The 16,679-nt window shown below is 38.5% G+C and overlaps 1 protein-coding gene across 9 annotated transcripts in view; it reads left to right on the forward strand.

Annotated features, from left to right (window-relative positions):
- PIGN (phosphatidylinositol glycan anchor biosynthesis class N) overlaps positions 1–16,679 on the forward strand; it is a 110,763-nt gene that overhangs the window by 80,568 nt on the left and 13,516 nt on the right. For all 9 annotated transcript variants that reach the window (XM_060121069.1, XM_060121068.1, XM_060121066.1 and 6 more), the window contains 2 exons: positions 3,187–3,229; positions 5,746–5,798. In XM_060121069.1, the coding sequence (XP_059977052.1) occupies positions 3,187–3,229; positions 5,746–5,798 (96 nt within the window). The remainder of the gene's footprint in view (positions 1–3,186; positions 3,230–5,745; positions 5,799–16,679) is intronic.

Below are 16,679 nucleotides of genomic sequence, written 5' to 3' on the forward strand. Positions count from 1 at the left end.
TATTAGACAAATGTGTTAACATTATATCATTTTACATGGCTTGAAATTAACTTCTAGATGTCAATAATTTACATAGTTTCTTAGTCTTGATTTCTACACTTTTGGCAAATGGAATGGGAAGTATCCTTTCTGAGTTTCTAGGAATTTCTGGAGCAGTCAGTGTTAAGCAATCAAGAAGCTGTCAACTCAACTATTTGCTTTTTGGACGCAATGAAATTGTGTCATCAGCACAGGACTGATCAGCCTCTCTGAAAGACACGAGATAAATGTGTAGCTTCTTAGCAGTTTCATTATTCTTGAGTCAAACTGGAATATTCAATGCTGAAAGAAATAACTAATATTAGCATAAATTTGCATGTTCTTCTTGATGAATTTAAGCTAGAACCAAGTGTAGCGTATTATTATGTATTTGCCATAATAATAATAATAAAAAGGTTTTCTTGCACTATTTAAAAATAGTGGAAATCTCATTTCTAGACTAATTTAGTATATTTTTGCAGGATATTTACATGAATTTAACATTAAAAGCATTTATACCTTGTCAATACCACATAGAAGATACTTAGATGCAATTAAAAAAAAACTAGTAAGTGACATGTACTTTCTCACATCTCTGTTAACAGATGCAAGTTTTTAGAAGGGCTTTTAATTAAAGTTTCAGAAGACCTAGGGATATGTGGGATGAGAGGTAGAAGGCTCATCAAAATGTGTGTGTATATGTGTGCGTGTATTTGTGTGTGTGTGTGTGTGTGTGTGTAGTAATTTTAACCTGAGACTAGTACGATGAAAAACTAAATACAAAGGGAGAGTTTTAGTTTTGTTCGTTTGGTATTTAGTTTGTTTAGTATTTAGTTTTTCTACAACGAAAAACTAAATACAAAGGGAGAGAACTGAGGCAAAGATGACAAAGTTGTGGCTTTATAAATGTCTTCTCTTTTGACCTTTAAACCTTTACAAGTCACTGACATTCCCCCCTAATATAACACTGACCCCTCAAACTTAACATGTCGTACATTGAACCCAGCAATTCCCTTTCTTCCTGTTGAACTCTGCTCATCCTGTTTTCTTTTTCTAATCCGTTGCACAAACCCAAATCCATCCATCCCTCATTGCCAAATCCACTCGCTACATGTCACTGTTATCGTCTCTTCTTTCTATTCACATTTTCAGTCACCTCCACGAACCCACTATCATCAGTCATCTTCAGGGGCCTCTTAGCTGATCTCCCTGCTTTTACTCCTGTCCTCCTACAGTTATTATCCATACAACAGACAGAGGAGCCTTTAAAACCTTCCAATGGCTTCTTGTCACAACTAGGAAAAATTCTAAAGTCCTAATTATGGCCTAAATGGCCCCATGTGATCTGGCCCCTGCATATCTATCTCTCCAACCTTATTTCCCACAACTCTTGTGCTAGCACACTCTGCTTAAAGCTGACCCTCTTGCTGTTCTTCAAATACACCATGCACGTTTTCACTTCATGCCCTTTGTACGTTCCACACTCTCTCTACCTGCAGTGCTCTTTACTCATATAGTTTCATGGTTCACTCTGTTCACACAGGTCTCTACTTAAATGTCTTCTCCTCATAGAGGTCTCCCCCGATCAATTGACTTTTCTTCCTGACATTTAACACCACCTGACATTTTATTGTTATTACAAACATTCTATTTATTATTTGTCTCCCTGAGTAGATGGTAGGCTCTGTTCACCAATGTTTTACCAGCAACAAGAACAGTGGCTGGCATACAATAGAAACTGAAAACCTATGTGCTAAATTAGTGGTAGAAGTTATCAGCACAAAATAAAACTGGAAATGGCTACTACTACACATTGTGACATTTCTTTTATACACAAGACTGACTTAAGAACGTCCCCCTTTTGGTTCTATAGAGCACTAAAATTTGACCCAGGAAAAATTAGACTTGGTAGAAACAACAACAAATAACACTGTAAAAAGGTAAAACCACCCAGAGTAAAATCTATAACTGACAAAATAATGATGAAGAAGCAAAAAATTAAAAATAGTGACATCACGAAATGCTGCGGAGGATGCAAAGAAATTGCTCTCAGACATTGCTGGTGGGAATGTAAAATAGTACAACTACTCTGAAAAGAGTTATCCAGTTTCACATGAAACTGCGCAAACAACATAATCCAGTAACTGCACTCGGCTCTTTTTCCTAGAGAAATGAAAACTTGTGTTTGCACAAAAACTGTACACAAATGTTTATAGCAGCTTATTTGTAATAGCCATAAACTGGAAACAACCCTGATGTCCTTTGGTGCTTGAATGGTTAAACAAACTGTGGTATAATGGCAATAAAAAGGAGCAAACTATTGATACACACAGAACCTTAGATGAATCTCAAGAGAATTGTGCTGAGTGAAAAAGGCAATCCCAAAATGTTATAAGTGATTCAAATGATTCCACTTGTACAACACTCCTGAAATAACAAAATTATAGAAACAGAGAACAGATTAGTGGTTTCCAGGGACTGGAGATTAGACAGAGAGTAAGCAAGAGGAGGATAGATGTAGCTATAAAAGAGTATCATGAGGGATCCTTGTGATGATGGAAACATTCTGTATCTTGATAGAATCAATGTCAGTATCCTGGTTGTGATATTGTGCTATAGTTTTGTAAGATGTTACCAGTGGGGGAAACTGGGCAGAGGGTACATGGGTTCCCTCTATATCATTTCTTGCAGTTGCATGTGAATCCATAATTATCTAAAATAAAAACTTTAATTTAAAAAATCATAATTCATGTCCCTTTCTTTTTAAAATTTTATTTATTTTTTTTTACACAGCAGGTTCTTATTAGTCATCAATTTTATACACATCAGTGTATACATGTCAATCCCAATCTCCCAGTTCATCACACCACCCCCACCCCCCCGCTGCTGTCCCCCCTTGGTGTCCATACGTTTGTTCTCTATCATGTCCCTTTCATACCATTGAAATAAATATTCAAAGTGTTAAATAACATTTTTGAAGTCTAGCCCATCACTGTGGGACAGTAGTCCATGATAATGTGAAAAGAGCCTTTGTCAAATGTAGTATTTTCAGAAGCAGAAATACTAATAACAGAATGTTAGATTATTTGATTATTTTCATTTTGATTTTAATGTGCTTTTAAAATGTGTCTGCAGTATTACATGTGTTTTTTCTTTATTTTTTTCCAGTCTTTTTCTCATGGTTATCAACATATCAGACATCATGGCTTTGGTAAGGCATTACTGGATATTCAATATAAATAAGATTGACAAGCTAAACAATGAGTTGATTTTTTTATATATATATATATTAATTTATTTATTTATGTACGTTTGGCTGCATTGGGTCTTCGTTGCTGTGCGCAGGCTTTCTCTAGTTGCAGTGAGCGGGGCTACTCTTTGTTGCAGTGCGCGGGCTTCTCATTGCGGTGGCTTCTTTTGTTGTGGAGCACGGGCTCTAGGTGTGCGAGCTTCAGTAGTTGTGGCACGCAGGCTCAGTAGTTGTGACTTGCGGGCTCTAGAGCTCAGGCTCAGTAGTTGTGGCGCACGGGCTTAGTTGCTCTGTGGTATGTGGGATCTTCCTGGACCAGGGCTCGAACCCGTGTCCCCTGCATTGGCAGGCAGATTCTCAACCACTGTGCCACCAAGGAAGTCCCCCAATGAGTTGATTTAATCAAGTGAAATATGAATGCATTTCTGTACGTGAACTCTTTACATACTGAGTTATAAGTGCTGGCATAATTTACACATAAATGACTTTCTTTTTATATGACCTATAATGTGGTAAGAGTGCTCTTCTTAGAGTGTCAGAAATCTTCTAACTTGATTTATTAGAATCTGTCACTTTATACACAGTCTTCAGTGGTACATTGTATTTGAAATGAAACTTCCATAGGAAGTTAACAGAAAAAACTAACTTTAGGTTTAGGTAATATACCATTTTCCTACTTGAAGTGCTGATTTTTAACCATTCTGTCAGATTGAAAAAGAAAGGAAAAAAGAGGGGAGGAGGAAGGGAAGGAAGGAAAGAGGGAACAGAGTGGGATGATGTTATCAAGATGCTAGCTCTAATAATGAGTTCTAGTGCAGAACAGGTAGGTGGGCCTCTAGTATGTAATGTATTAACAAAAAGAACCCATTTTACACCTGCAAGTTCAGGAGGGTTCCCCAAACTACCCTAAGGTTTGATAATTCACTAGATGGACTCACAGAATTCACTGAAGACTGTTATATCCACAAGTGTGGCTTATTATAGGGAAAGGAGACAGATTAAAATCAGCCAAGGGAAGAAACGCAGAGGGCAGAGTCCAGAAGGGGCCCAGGTCTGGCCATACTCTCCCCGTGAAGCTGGGACAGCCGTGCTCTACCGGCAGCAATGTGTGACAGTGCACGTGGAGTACTGCCAGCCAGGCTCACCAGAACCTCGATGTCCAGGCTTTTTATTGGAGCCCAATCGTATATTGTTCCCGTGGCCAACCTTTAATCTCCAGTCCTTCTAGAGGTAGAACTGATAACACACGGCCCAAAGCCCTGAACATAAATCACATTATTAAACTGTCCAATGGCTGAGGTCCCCCAGGCAAAACACTCCTATCAGGCAGGACCTAGTAATCGCCTCCTAGTAGCTGAAGGTAGAGGCCAGACCTCTCTTTAGATAGGGTTAATTCTTCACTACACATCTTATGCTGGAAGTGCTGAGAGACGAATGTTAGGGTAACTTCCCAAATCAGATTCCTAGTCACTTGATTCAGATGAGAACATTTTTATGTTGTATCGAACTGGATATATTTCTGAAATTGACCACACATAATGTTAGAACAAATTAGCTTTCAGTTTTGCTCACAAAGTGGCAAATAGACAAAGACATGTTAACAGAAGAGAATTTAAATTCTCTGATTAATTTTATATGAAGAATCAGACTGCTGAGTTTAACTTAGAGAGCCATGTGTGGTCTAAGTTCTGCTTACCTGACTGGCATTGTATCTCTCCTCTCCCTCCTTGTTTCCTCTACCCAGCCTCACCTTGGACCTGCCAAGCTCTACCTGGACTCTTGATGTTTATAAGCGTTACTCCCTCTGTCAGAAACAAACTTCTCCCCGGATCTCTCCAACCTCCTCTTTCCTCTGACTCTTACTTGTCACTTAGATTTTTAGACTTTTTATTGGGACAACCTTCCCTTATTACCCCAGCTGGGGTGTGTGCCCCTTTCTTTGTGCTCCTGTACTTGCCTGTATTTCCAATCATAACACTCATCACACACACACACACACACACACACACACACACACACACACACATGCCTGATAAATTGACTGAATCAGTCACTAGATTATAAATCTCCTGAAAGAGAGTTTATCTCCAGGACCTAACACAAGGATTAGCACATAGTAGGCGGTCAGTAAATGTTTGCTGATGAATAGATGATACAGCTTCCTTTCACTGCAGTCTTTGGTATTATCGATACTTAGTGTCTTTTATGAAAGTTGGCTGGGTTTTCTTCTAGTTATTCAAGATGTCACTTTTGTGCTTATATGATTGAATGGCAATGCTGTTTGTGGCTTTTAAGCTATTGCTCATTTTAGTCCAAGCAAAAATTTCAATAAAGGGCGAATTCTTATTGATTCCAGTCAGATAGTGGTTCTGAGGGGTCAGAAATCTGAAGGACATAATCCTAAAACAAAGTTGCTTTTAGGCTGAATCTATATAGCCTTTGTTTTTAATGAAGCCATATTTTGTTTTATTTTACAGCATTTTTTCTTCTTGATCAAAGATTATGGCAGCTGGCTTGATATTGGAACAAGGTATAGTATATATTCACATAGAATTCTTCAGAGTGCAGTGAAAAATAGTAACTTGGTATCTTAGTATAGAAGATTTCAATTTGATTTTTGAAGTAAGCATAGCAAGTAGCAATTATTTTAAACCTCTGGAGGTGAGACACGTCCCTCCAGTTCTTGGCATTAACACATTATCAGGTGTTTCCTTGGGATGATGTGGGGACAGATGTTAAGTCTGAAAGAAATGCAGAACAGCAGGAAGGTACAAGGAAAACTGCTTGAATCTGGGGTGGATCACTCCAGTGTCTGTGTTCTCATAATCTCTCAATCTCTCTCAAGAGCAATGAAGCTATTCAAGTTGCAGTGTGAATTTTCTGTGGCAGTTTACATTTCATGTAATCATCATATGCCTCCTAGAATCTTCAATATGGGAACATGTTAACATGTGATACCTATAACATTGTGTTTTAAAGTATAATCTGAACAAAATGTCAGTTTCCTGTTTATTGTGATTTGAACGTCAATGATTGCCATAATCTGTTAAATTTCTTCTCTTTGAGGGGAAGAAAGCAAGGTTGATCCTTTTGCCTTTTTGTTTTCAAATGCATTCAGAGATAGAATACATTCTTATAGACTAATTTTATTTCCTTTAGTCAGTATTTGTTCAGCCAGGAATTGTGTAGGTTTGGGTGAGGTACTCGATTACAAGTCCTCTCCTCTGTTCCTACCTCTTAGGCAGCTCAGGCTTGTACCGCCTTGTTATTTATATAGAGGTCTGTCTCCCTTGATAGTCAGCTGATTTGACTCTCTTCCATTCCTTGTGTGCTAGGCACAGAGAGGGTACTCCACAGGTCGTTAATTTTGTTTTCATTAGTCTCTTAAGTTTGAAGCTTAGGGAAAGTTTTAATGTGTCCTTCTCACCAGCCCTCTGATCCCAAAGTGTCCAGGCAGGTAGTAGGTCATGGTATGGGCTTTAAGCCAGAGCTCCTGGGATTGATCTATTTCTGCCACTTTTTAGCTGTAAGACTGACAGCAAGTGACTTAACGTCTCTAATCTCTCTCTGTCTCTTGTCGTTTTGAATGAATTAATCCATGTAAAGCGTTTAGCACAGTGCCTGGCATCAAATAAGCTCCAATAAATGGAAACTATTATTATGTTTTTATCCTTCATAGTGTTTCTTGTATTTGAGATACCTCTCCTTATTATCTCCATAATTTGATTCATTTATTTTCATTTTAAACATAGGTCAGAATTTTGTTTGGAAAATATTCTGACAAAATATAGCATTATTACATATGAGACTTTTTATTTTATTCTTAATTGTAGCAAAATATACATAATATAAAATTTACCATCTTAACCCTTTTCAAGTGTAGAATTCAGTGGCATTAAGGACATTCACATTGTTGTACAACTATCATTATCATTCCATCTCCATAATGGTTTTCATCTTGCAAAAAACTCCTCATTCCCCATCTCCACCAGCCCTGGCAACCAACATTTTAATTTCTGTTTCTATGTATTTGACTACTCTAGGATAGCTCACATAAATTAAATTGTACAGTATTTGCCCTTTTGTGACTGAATTATTTCACTTACCATAATATATGCAAGGTTTATCCATGTTATAGCATGTGTCAGAATTTCCTTCCTTTTGAAGGCTGTATAATGTTCCATTGTGTACAGACCACATTTTGTTTACCCATTCATCCATCAGTGGACACTTGAGTTGTTTCCCCCTTTTGGCTATTGTGAATAATGCTGCTATAATATGGGTTTGAGACTTTTTGATGGGAGAAATTTATATTGGTTTTGGCTCTAAAGAGATGTGAAGGAATGAAGAGGATATATTTCTCACATGAAGATGTGCATCATTAATTTCTACATAGCATCATTAATTTATATTACACAAATTAAGGATTTGATTTTCTCTGATTCACTTGAGGTTTATCTTTACTTGGCAGATTTTTTTCTTCAAAGTACGAATTTCACTGTTATTACCAGCAATAACATGCATAAAACACAAAGCATTTTTAAATATCCGTGATCTCAATTCAACAGGGCAAATATTTATTGATCACCCGCTATGCACCAGGTGAATTTCTGGGGATGAAAAACACATTCTCAGGCTCTCAGGGAGCTTAAGGTTGGAGGAGGAAACAGACTCATGAGCAGACAATATGGTGCAGTGTGAGAATTTCTAGAATAGTCTCTTGGGTGCTGTGGGGACATTAGTCAGGGCACCTACCTCAGCCTTGCAGGGTAAGGGAAGGCTTGTTAGGAGAGGGACTGTTTAGACACTGCAAGAGTAGCATTTAGAAGAGCGCATTGGGTCACAAGATCTAGGGAGAATGTGTAGCATAAATAAAGGCAAAGATCTAATGGCACCTTAAGGAACCACTGATATTTACGGGTAGAGAACAGGAGGTGTGGCAATGAGGCTGAAAGAAGTGGCCAGAAAGGCAGAAGGAAACCAGGTGAGAGTAGTGTGGTGGAAATCAAAAGAACATTCAGGAAGGAGGGAGGTTATTGAGATGTTACAGAGAGAGTAGGTAGGAAAAGACATAAAGACATGCATTGGATTAAACAGTGGGTCATTGATGAGCTTGGCCAGGGACGGTTCAGGGTAAGATTTAATATTAGACGTCTGCACTGAATCAAATCCATTGATTTCTGGGTGAGGACCACAGACCAAAGATAATCATTTTTCTCCTCTCTACCAAGTCTTCAATAAAATAACAAACCCAGCAAAAGTGAGGACAATAGAAAAATGACCATCAGCAAATGCAAGTTCAACAAATTCCTAGAAGATGGATAATCCAAGAGAGGAATCAGCAGCCCAGAATCTATCAGCGAGTGCTGCCAAAGGAACAGAAAAGCCCAGAGGCTCCAGACTCAGTCGGACAGTAATATGGAGCTCAGGAGTGAGGAAAGGGATTAACTGCATGTCTCTCAGTCCAGTGATGGTACCAGTGAGCTCTCCATGGCCTCTTTCCTCCTTCCTTCATCCCCACGTAGGAAGTACTACTTTCTGCATTTTACTCCCAGGGAAAAACCTGGAAAGAGGCTGAGGAGATGTGAAGAATTTCACTGCTGTGACACATGTGCTTCTACCTCATAGAAAACCTGTCCTCCACTCTAGCATTCATAGCTTCCTTCCACCCCAGCCCAAAGGGCAGAGGCAGGCACCCCTCTTGCTAATCCTGAAACATGACATAGCAATTTTTATTACATACCCACAACTTACTGGCAACTATCCTATATGTGAGTTAGACCTAGAGGAAACCAAGACTTTCTTAAAAACTTAACACTACCCTCTGATTGCTAGAGTAACCAAGATTACTCTACCCAGCAAGGATCTCATTCAGATTCGATGGAGAAATTAAAACCTTTACAGACAAGCAGAAGCTAAGAGAATTCAGCACCACCAAACCAGCTCTACAACAAATGCTAAAGGAACTTCTCTAAGTGGGAGACACAAGAGAAGAAAAGAACCTACGAAAACAACCTATTGTTTTGACTGAACCTACAAAAACAACCTAATGAAACTTCAAAGCTATAAAAGAGGAAATAGACAGTAACACAATAATAGTGGGGGACTTCAACACCTCACTTACACCAATGGACAGATCATCCAAAATGAAAATAAATAAGGAAACACAAGCTTTAAATGACACAATAAACCATATAGATTTAATTGATATTTATAGGACATTCCAACCAAAAACAGCAGCTTACACTTTCTTCTCAAGTGTGCATGGAACATTCTCCAGGATACATCACATCTTGGGTCACAAATCAAGCCTTGGTAAATTTAAGAAAATTGAAATCATATCAAGCATCTTTTCTGACCACAATGCTATGAGATTAGAAATGAATTACAGGGGAAAATACGTAAGAAACACAAACACATGGAGGCTAAACAATATGTTACTAAATAACCAAGAGATCACTGAAGAAATCAAAGAGGAAATCAAAAAACACCTAGAGACAAATGACAATGAAAACATGATGATCCAAAACCAATGGGATGCAGCAAAAGCAGTTCTAAGAGGGAAGTTTATAGCTATACAAGCCTACCTCAAGAATCAAGAAAAACCTCAAATAAACAATCTAACCTTACACCTAAAGCAATTAGAGAAAGAAGAACGAAGAAAACCCAAAGTTAGCAGAAGGAAAGAAATCATAAAGATCAGAGCAGAAATAAATAGAAACAAAGAAAACAGTAGCAAAGATCAATAAAACTAAAAGCTGGTTCTTTGAGAAGATAAACAAAATTGATAAACCATTAGCCAGACTCATCAAGAAAACAAGGGAGAGGACTCAAATCAATAAAATTAGAAATGAAAAAGGAGTAGTTACAACAGACATCACAGATATACAAAGCATCCTAAGAGACTACTACAAGCAACTCTATGACAATAAAATGGACAACCTGGAAGAAATGGACAAATCTTTAGAAAGGTATACCTTCCAAGACTGAACCAGGAAGAAATAGAAAATATGAACAGACCAATCACAAGTAAAGAAATTGAAACTGTGATTAAAAATCTTTCAAAAACAAAAGTCCAAGACCAGATGGCTTCACAGGTGAATTCTATCAAACATTTAGAGAAGAGCTAACACCCATCCTTCTCAAACTCTTCCAAAAAATTGCGGAGGAAGGAACATTCCCAATCTCACTCTATGAGGCCACCATCACCCTGATACCAAAACCAGACAAAGGTACTACAAAAAAAGAAAATTACAGACCAATATCACTGATGAATATAGATGCAGAAATCCTCAACAAAACACTAGCAAACAGAATCCAACAACACATTAAAAGGATCATACACCATGATCAAGTGGGATTAATCCCAGGGATGCAAGGATTCTTCAATATATGCAAATCAATCAATGTGATTCACCATATTAACAAATTGAAGAAGAAAAACCATATGATCATCTCAATAGATGCAGAAAAAGCTTTTGGCAAAATTCAACACCCATTTATGATAAAAACTCTCCAGAAAGTGGGCATAGAGGGAACCTACCTCAACATAATAAAGGCCATATACGACAAACCCATAGCAAACATCACTCTCAGTGCTGAAAAACTGAAAGCATTTTCTCTAAGATCAGGAGCAAGACAAGGATGTCTACTCTCACCACTATTATTCAACATAGTTTTGGAAGTCCTAGCCATGGCAATCAGAGAAGAAGAAGAAATTAAAGGAATACAAATTGGAAAAGAAGAAGTAAAAGTGTCACTGTTTGCAGATGACATGATATTATACATGGAGAATCCTAAAGATGCCACCAGAAAACTACTAGAGCTAATCAATGAATTTGGTAAAGTTGCAGGATACAAAAATTAATGCTCAGAAATCTCTTGCATTCCTATACACTAATGATGAAAAATGTGAAAAAGAAATTAAGGAAACACTCCCATTTACATTGCAATGAAAAGAATAAAATACCTAGGAATAAATCTACCTAGGGAGACAAAAGACCTGTATGCAGAAAACTGTAAGACACTGATGAAAGAAATTAAAGATGATACCAACAGATGGAGAGATATACCATGTTCTTGGATTGGAAGAATCAATATTGTGAAAATGACTCTACTACCCAAAGCAATCTACAGATTCAATGCAATCCCTATCAAATTATAAAGGCAGTTTTTATGGAACTAGAACAAAAAATCTTAAAATTTGTATGGAAACACAAAAGACCCCGAATAGCCAGAGCAGTCTTGAGGGAAAAAAAGGAGCTGGAGGAATCAGTCTCCCTGACTTCAGACTATACTACAGAGCTACAGTAATCAAGACAATATAGTACTGTCACAAAAACAGAAACATAGATCAATGGGACAAGATAGAAAGCCCAGAGATAAACCCACGCACCTATGGTCAACTAATCTATGACAAAGGAGGCAAGAATATACAATGTAGAATAGACAGCCTCTTCAATAAGTGGTGCTGGGAAAACCGGAGAGCTACATGTTTAAGAATGAAATTAGAACGCTCCCTAACACCATACACAAAAATAAACTCAAAATGGATTAGAGACCTAAATGTAAGACCGGACACTATAAAACTCTTAGAGGAAAACATAGGAAGAACACTCTTTGATATAAATCACAGCAAGATCTTTTTTGATCCACCTCCTAGAGTAATGGAAATAAAAACAAAAATAAACAAATGGGACCTAATGAAACTTCAAAGCTTTTGCACAGCAAAGGAAACCATAAACAAGACGAAAAGACAACCCTCAGAATGGGAGAAAATATTTGCAAATGAATCAATGGACAAAGGATTAATCTCCAAAATATATAAACAGCTCATGCAGCTCAATATTAAAAAAACAAACAACCCAATCCAAAAATGGGCAGAAGACCTAAATAGACATTTCTCCAAAGAAGACATACAGATGGCCAAGAAGCACATGAAAATCTGCTCAACATCACTAATTATTAGACAAATGCAAATCAAAACTACAATGAGGTATCTCCTCACACCAGTTAGAAATGGCATCATCAGAAAATCTACAAACGACAAATGCTGGAGAGGGTGTGGAGAAAAGGGCACCCTCTTGCACTGTTGGTGGGAATGTAAATTGATATAGCCACTATGGAGAACAGTATGGAGGTTCCTTAAAAACTAAAAATAGAATTACCATATGATCCAGCAATCCCACTACTGGGCATATACCCAGAGATAACCATAATTCAAAAAGACACATGCACCCCAATGTTCATTGCAGCTCTATTTACAATAGCCAGGTCATGGAAGCAACCTAAATGCCCATCGACAGACAAATAGATAAAGAAGATGTGGTACATATATACAGTGGAATATTACTCAGCCGTAAAAAGGAATGAAATTGGGTCATTTGTTGAGACGTGGATGGATCTAGAGACTGTCATACAGAGTGAAGTAAATCAGAAAGAGAAAAACAAATATCGTATATTAATGCATATTTGTGGAACCTAGAAAAATAGGACAGATGAACCTGTTTGCAGGGCAGAAATTGAGACACAGATATAGAGAACAAACTTATGGACACCAAGGGGGGAAAGTGGCGGGGGACTGGTGGTGGTGGTGTGATGAACTGGGAGATTGGGATTGACATGTATACACTGATGTGTATAAAATTGATGACTATTAAAAAAATAAAAATAAAAATGAGGAAGAGGAAGAGAAACAGGGAATAAGTATATTGTTAATATACTGAAATAAGAACAACAAAAAAAAGGTTCCAATTAAAAAAAAAAAATTAAAGGGAAAGTCATAAATGAAATGGGAGTTCAGGAAGTAGAGTTTTAAGTCCAGACCACTCTTTCAAGCTTAATTGGAAAGGGAAGGAGAAATAGGGCAGTTATCACATGGGAATACCCTCACACCTCCTTTTGAGATTTTGTTATCATTTTGTTTCAGCCATGAGTGATGTGAGGAATGATATTATAGTTGGAAGGCATGAATGTCCCTAGATCTGGTTACCCTGTGTCAAAACTGGGGTCCAGCATCGGGGCTCAAATGTAGTAAGCCCATTCACAGAGTAGAGTAGTGACCCATCCCCGCAAGGTCAGAGCAAGGCGTTGCAACACAGAATCTCGTACCCAGCAGTTGTTTATTTGAGACATGGGCCCGGAGAGGCGTGATACAGGCAGTTCAGAGACCAGGGAATCCGTTTATATTTGGCAAAAGGCAAAACAAGACAGAAGCTCAAACTTGAGTTTGAGCTCAGGATGCCAAAGCCTTGCCCCGGTCACAGCTGTAGCACTAATAACCAACACTGGTATTGTGCCACCATGTTTACAGTATCTTCCAGCACATTATTTCATGTGATCTTTATCATAGCACTGTGAAGTACACATTATTTTCCACCACAGATATATTTACTGCCTCATTTTACAGTTGAGGACCCCGTGGCCCTAAGGAGAGTGCGACTTGCTCATGCCACAGGGCCTGTAAATGGCTGAGCAGGTCAGGGAGGCAGCACTTGGGCACCAGAGCTGTGTATTCCCACTGCCCTTAAGTGCCTCTACTTAGAATTCCCCAGAGTCTTTGTTTTGTAATTCTAATAACCTCTTTTTGAAAAGTGGCTCTGTGTCTAATCCCATGTTTGTGATTGTTGCAAAGGAACCATTCACTGCAAAGTTTTGAATAATATAAATCTAGGATTTACAGGAGAAAGAAATATTGATTAGGAGGGAATGAGCCAAGAGTAAGGGCATCTTAGGTCAGAAAAGTCCTGTTTTGTGCCAGAGGCCTCTGTTGAGTGTACAGAGCGGAGTTGTGTCCTCAAAGAGAAAATACTGAGAAGCAGGGAATGAGGCCGGTGGCAGCTTTCTGCTAGGGGAAGGCCGTCACGGGCGTGCAGGCTGCCGACAGGCACCACAGACCCAAGCACACACTGCCAAACTGCACGGCTGGCAAAGTGGCGTCTTATTTATGTCAGAAGATGGCAACAGATAGTCTCATACTGGTGGTTGAGAGAAAAACCTTGTGACATAAAGAAGACTCTTCCTAGGAGAGTTAAAAGATACGGTTAAAGAAACGCTGCAGTACTGTGATGCTTATGAAATTCTGAGGCTCTGTGTGTGCCCTAGAAGGACTTTTGCTAGGGCTACAGAGTCAAGGGCAAATTCAAGGACATAGTGATGAATCAAGATACCCATGAGCAAGGCCCTGATCAGAAATTTTCGTTAGCTGCATCACCTTTGCTGACCTTGGTTACCTTATACTCAGGATTCCAGTAGAGGAGATTTCTTTTCAGCATTGGATCCCAGAATTCAGGACCTTTTCCCCCACTTACTGACTTACTTAGTCTTTCATGCTTTCACTCAACAAGTACCTATTGAGCAACAACTCTAAGCCTGTCTTTCTCATTACATTGTGCCCTCTTGCTCACATCCATCTCTTGTCAGTTCTTCACGGATCCCATTCCGTTCAGCACTGTTGGCCCTGTTCCCTTTCTGTCATCTTCAGTCTTTCATCGAAAACTTAATTAGCAGAACGTCCCCCTCAACACCAACCCCTCAAATTACCTTTTCTTTGCTTCCTCTCTAGTAATATACTCTTTCATCAAAAAGAAGAAAAAGAAGGAAGAAAAAGAGAAAGGGAGCCATGGGGAGGAGGCAGGGGAAAAGAGAGGGAGGGAAAGAGAGAGAAAGAGAAAGAATACCCTTTTTAGCATTTCATTTTCCACCTTCTGGCATCAACATCAGCCCTTGATCCACTCCTGAAGTCCTGTATCCTTCTTTGTCCACAAATTATTTTCTCTCTTTCCCAGTCTTTCATGTTGCTTGTTTAAAGATAGTCACCGTTTTTCTCTGGAAAATTCTGCAATGTCTTTCTTTAGAAATGTTAAACTGTTTTAAGGAATTTAATGCAATCATGTTTATCTCTCCTCCTTTCTGGATCGCTAGAAGTTTCCAGAAACCTTTTGGAGGATTGGATTGTTTTGCCACAGAAAAAAACTTATACCCAAATCTGGGGAAAAGCCAGATTAAATTAAGCAGCAAATGAGTAAAGTTAAGGATTATTGAGAAAGGTATTAAATTGATATAATAATTAGTATTAAAATGTCATTTATTGCACACAGTGTATTAGGAGTTTTACATAGGTTATTTCATTAGTTTTAATGACAATGATGTGAAGAAAATATAATTATTTCTACTTTACAGCAGAGGAAACTGGCTCTGAAAGACTTAATAACATGGAATACGTAGGTTTCAGGTTTTTGCATTGTATGTACATTTAATATATAGATCATTTCTTCAGGAAAAAGTATATAGTGAGCATTGACCATCCATGAAGCATGCCCAGGTGTTACCAAGGGCCCAAAGATGAATGGGCTTGCCTTCTCAAGACTTGGTGATGCCCCACTGCTAGAGATAGACAACTCCTGCATCAGAGTTTTTCGTGGGGAATTCACGAAAAGGGGGATGTTCTACTGTATAACTTATAAGGAATATTCCAGCCCTGGAAGGATATGACTCTGACACATGGCCCCTGCATTCAGGGTTGTAAGACAGAATAACTGTAATACGAGGCAGCATGTGCTTAAGCGTTATGTGAATACCGAATGGAGGCCGCTTCAATTCCGACTTCAATGACTGAGAAAACATTGCTCAAGGTCAGCATTTGAGCTGGGCCTTGAATGAAGGGTATAATTTCAGTTAGGGGACTTAGAGTATTTTCGGCGGACAGAATGGATATGAGCAAAGCATAGAGGTGAAAAAGCCCAATGCCTACTCATCTGGAGTGTGATAAATAAGCTGAATTTCAGAAACCTTAGGTTTTGGATAAACAAATTTCCAGGAAATAGCCTTTGGGAACCTTAACTTGGAGAACCTTGAATACAAAACTACAGTGTGCATTCTGTTGGCATATAAGTGAGCAGCCATGTACTTTGGTTCTACTGGAGCTTTAATATTTTAGATGTTACTTCCACAAGTGAATTATTGCCTAGGAGTTAGGAATCTTGACTGCCTTTTTTATACAAGTTCATTCCATGGAGTGACGGGTGGGGTAGAATGTGCCTGGAAATGGAGGAACTAACTAAACCAGCACCATCAGGGTGATTAAGCATTATCCTTAAGTGCTCCTGGCATAACCTTAACAGTCAGGCTTCAATTCTCTTTTGATCCCTGAAGTTATTCTGTGCTTCCAGGCATAATTTTTTCCTGCTTCCTTCAAGGTCTGTCCCCCCAGACTTCAGTGATGTTACAGGGCCCGTTACCATGTCATAGTACTTTGCACTAAATCCAAATTGCCAACTTTGACAGTCTTTTTCCTTGATAATGTTTTTCTTTTCTTTAAAAAAATTATCGTAATATATACATTACAAAAAAACCACGTTAACCATTTTAAAGTGTACAGCTCAGTTTTATTAAATATATTCACATTGCTGTA

This window comes from Lagenorhynchus albirostris, chromosome 14 (genome assembly GCF_949774975.1).
Source record: "Lagenorhynchus albirostris chromosome 14, mLagAlb1.1, whole genome shotgun sequence".
In the NCBI taxonomy this organism is placed as follows: domain Eukaryota; kingdom Metazoa; phylum Chordata; class Mammalia; order Artiodactyla; family Delphinidae; genus Lagenorhynchus; species Lagenorhynchus albirostris.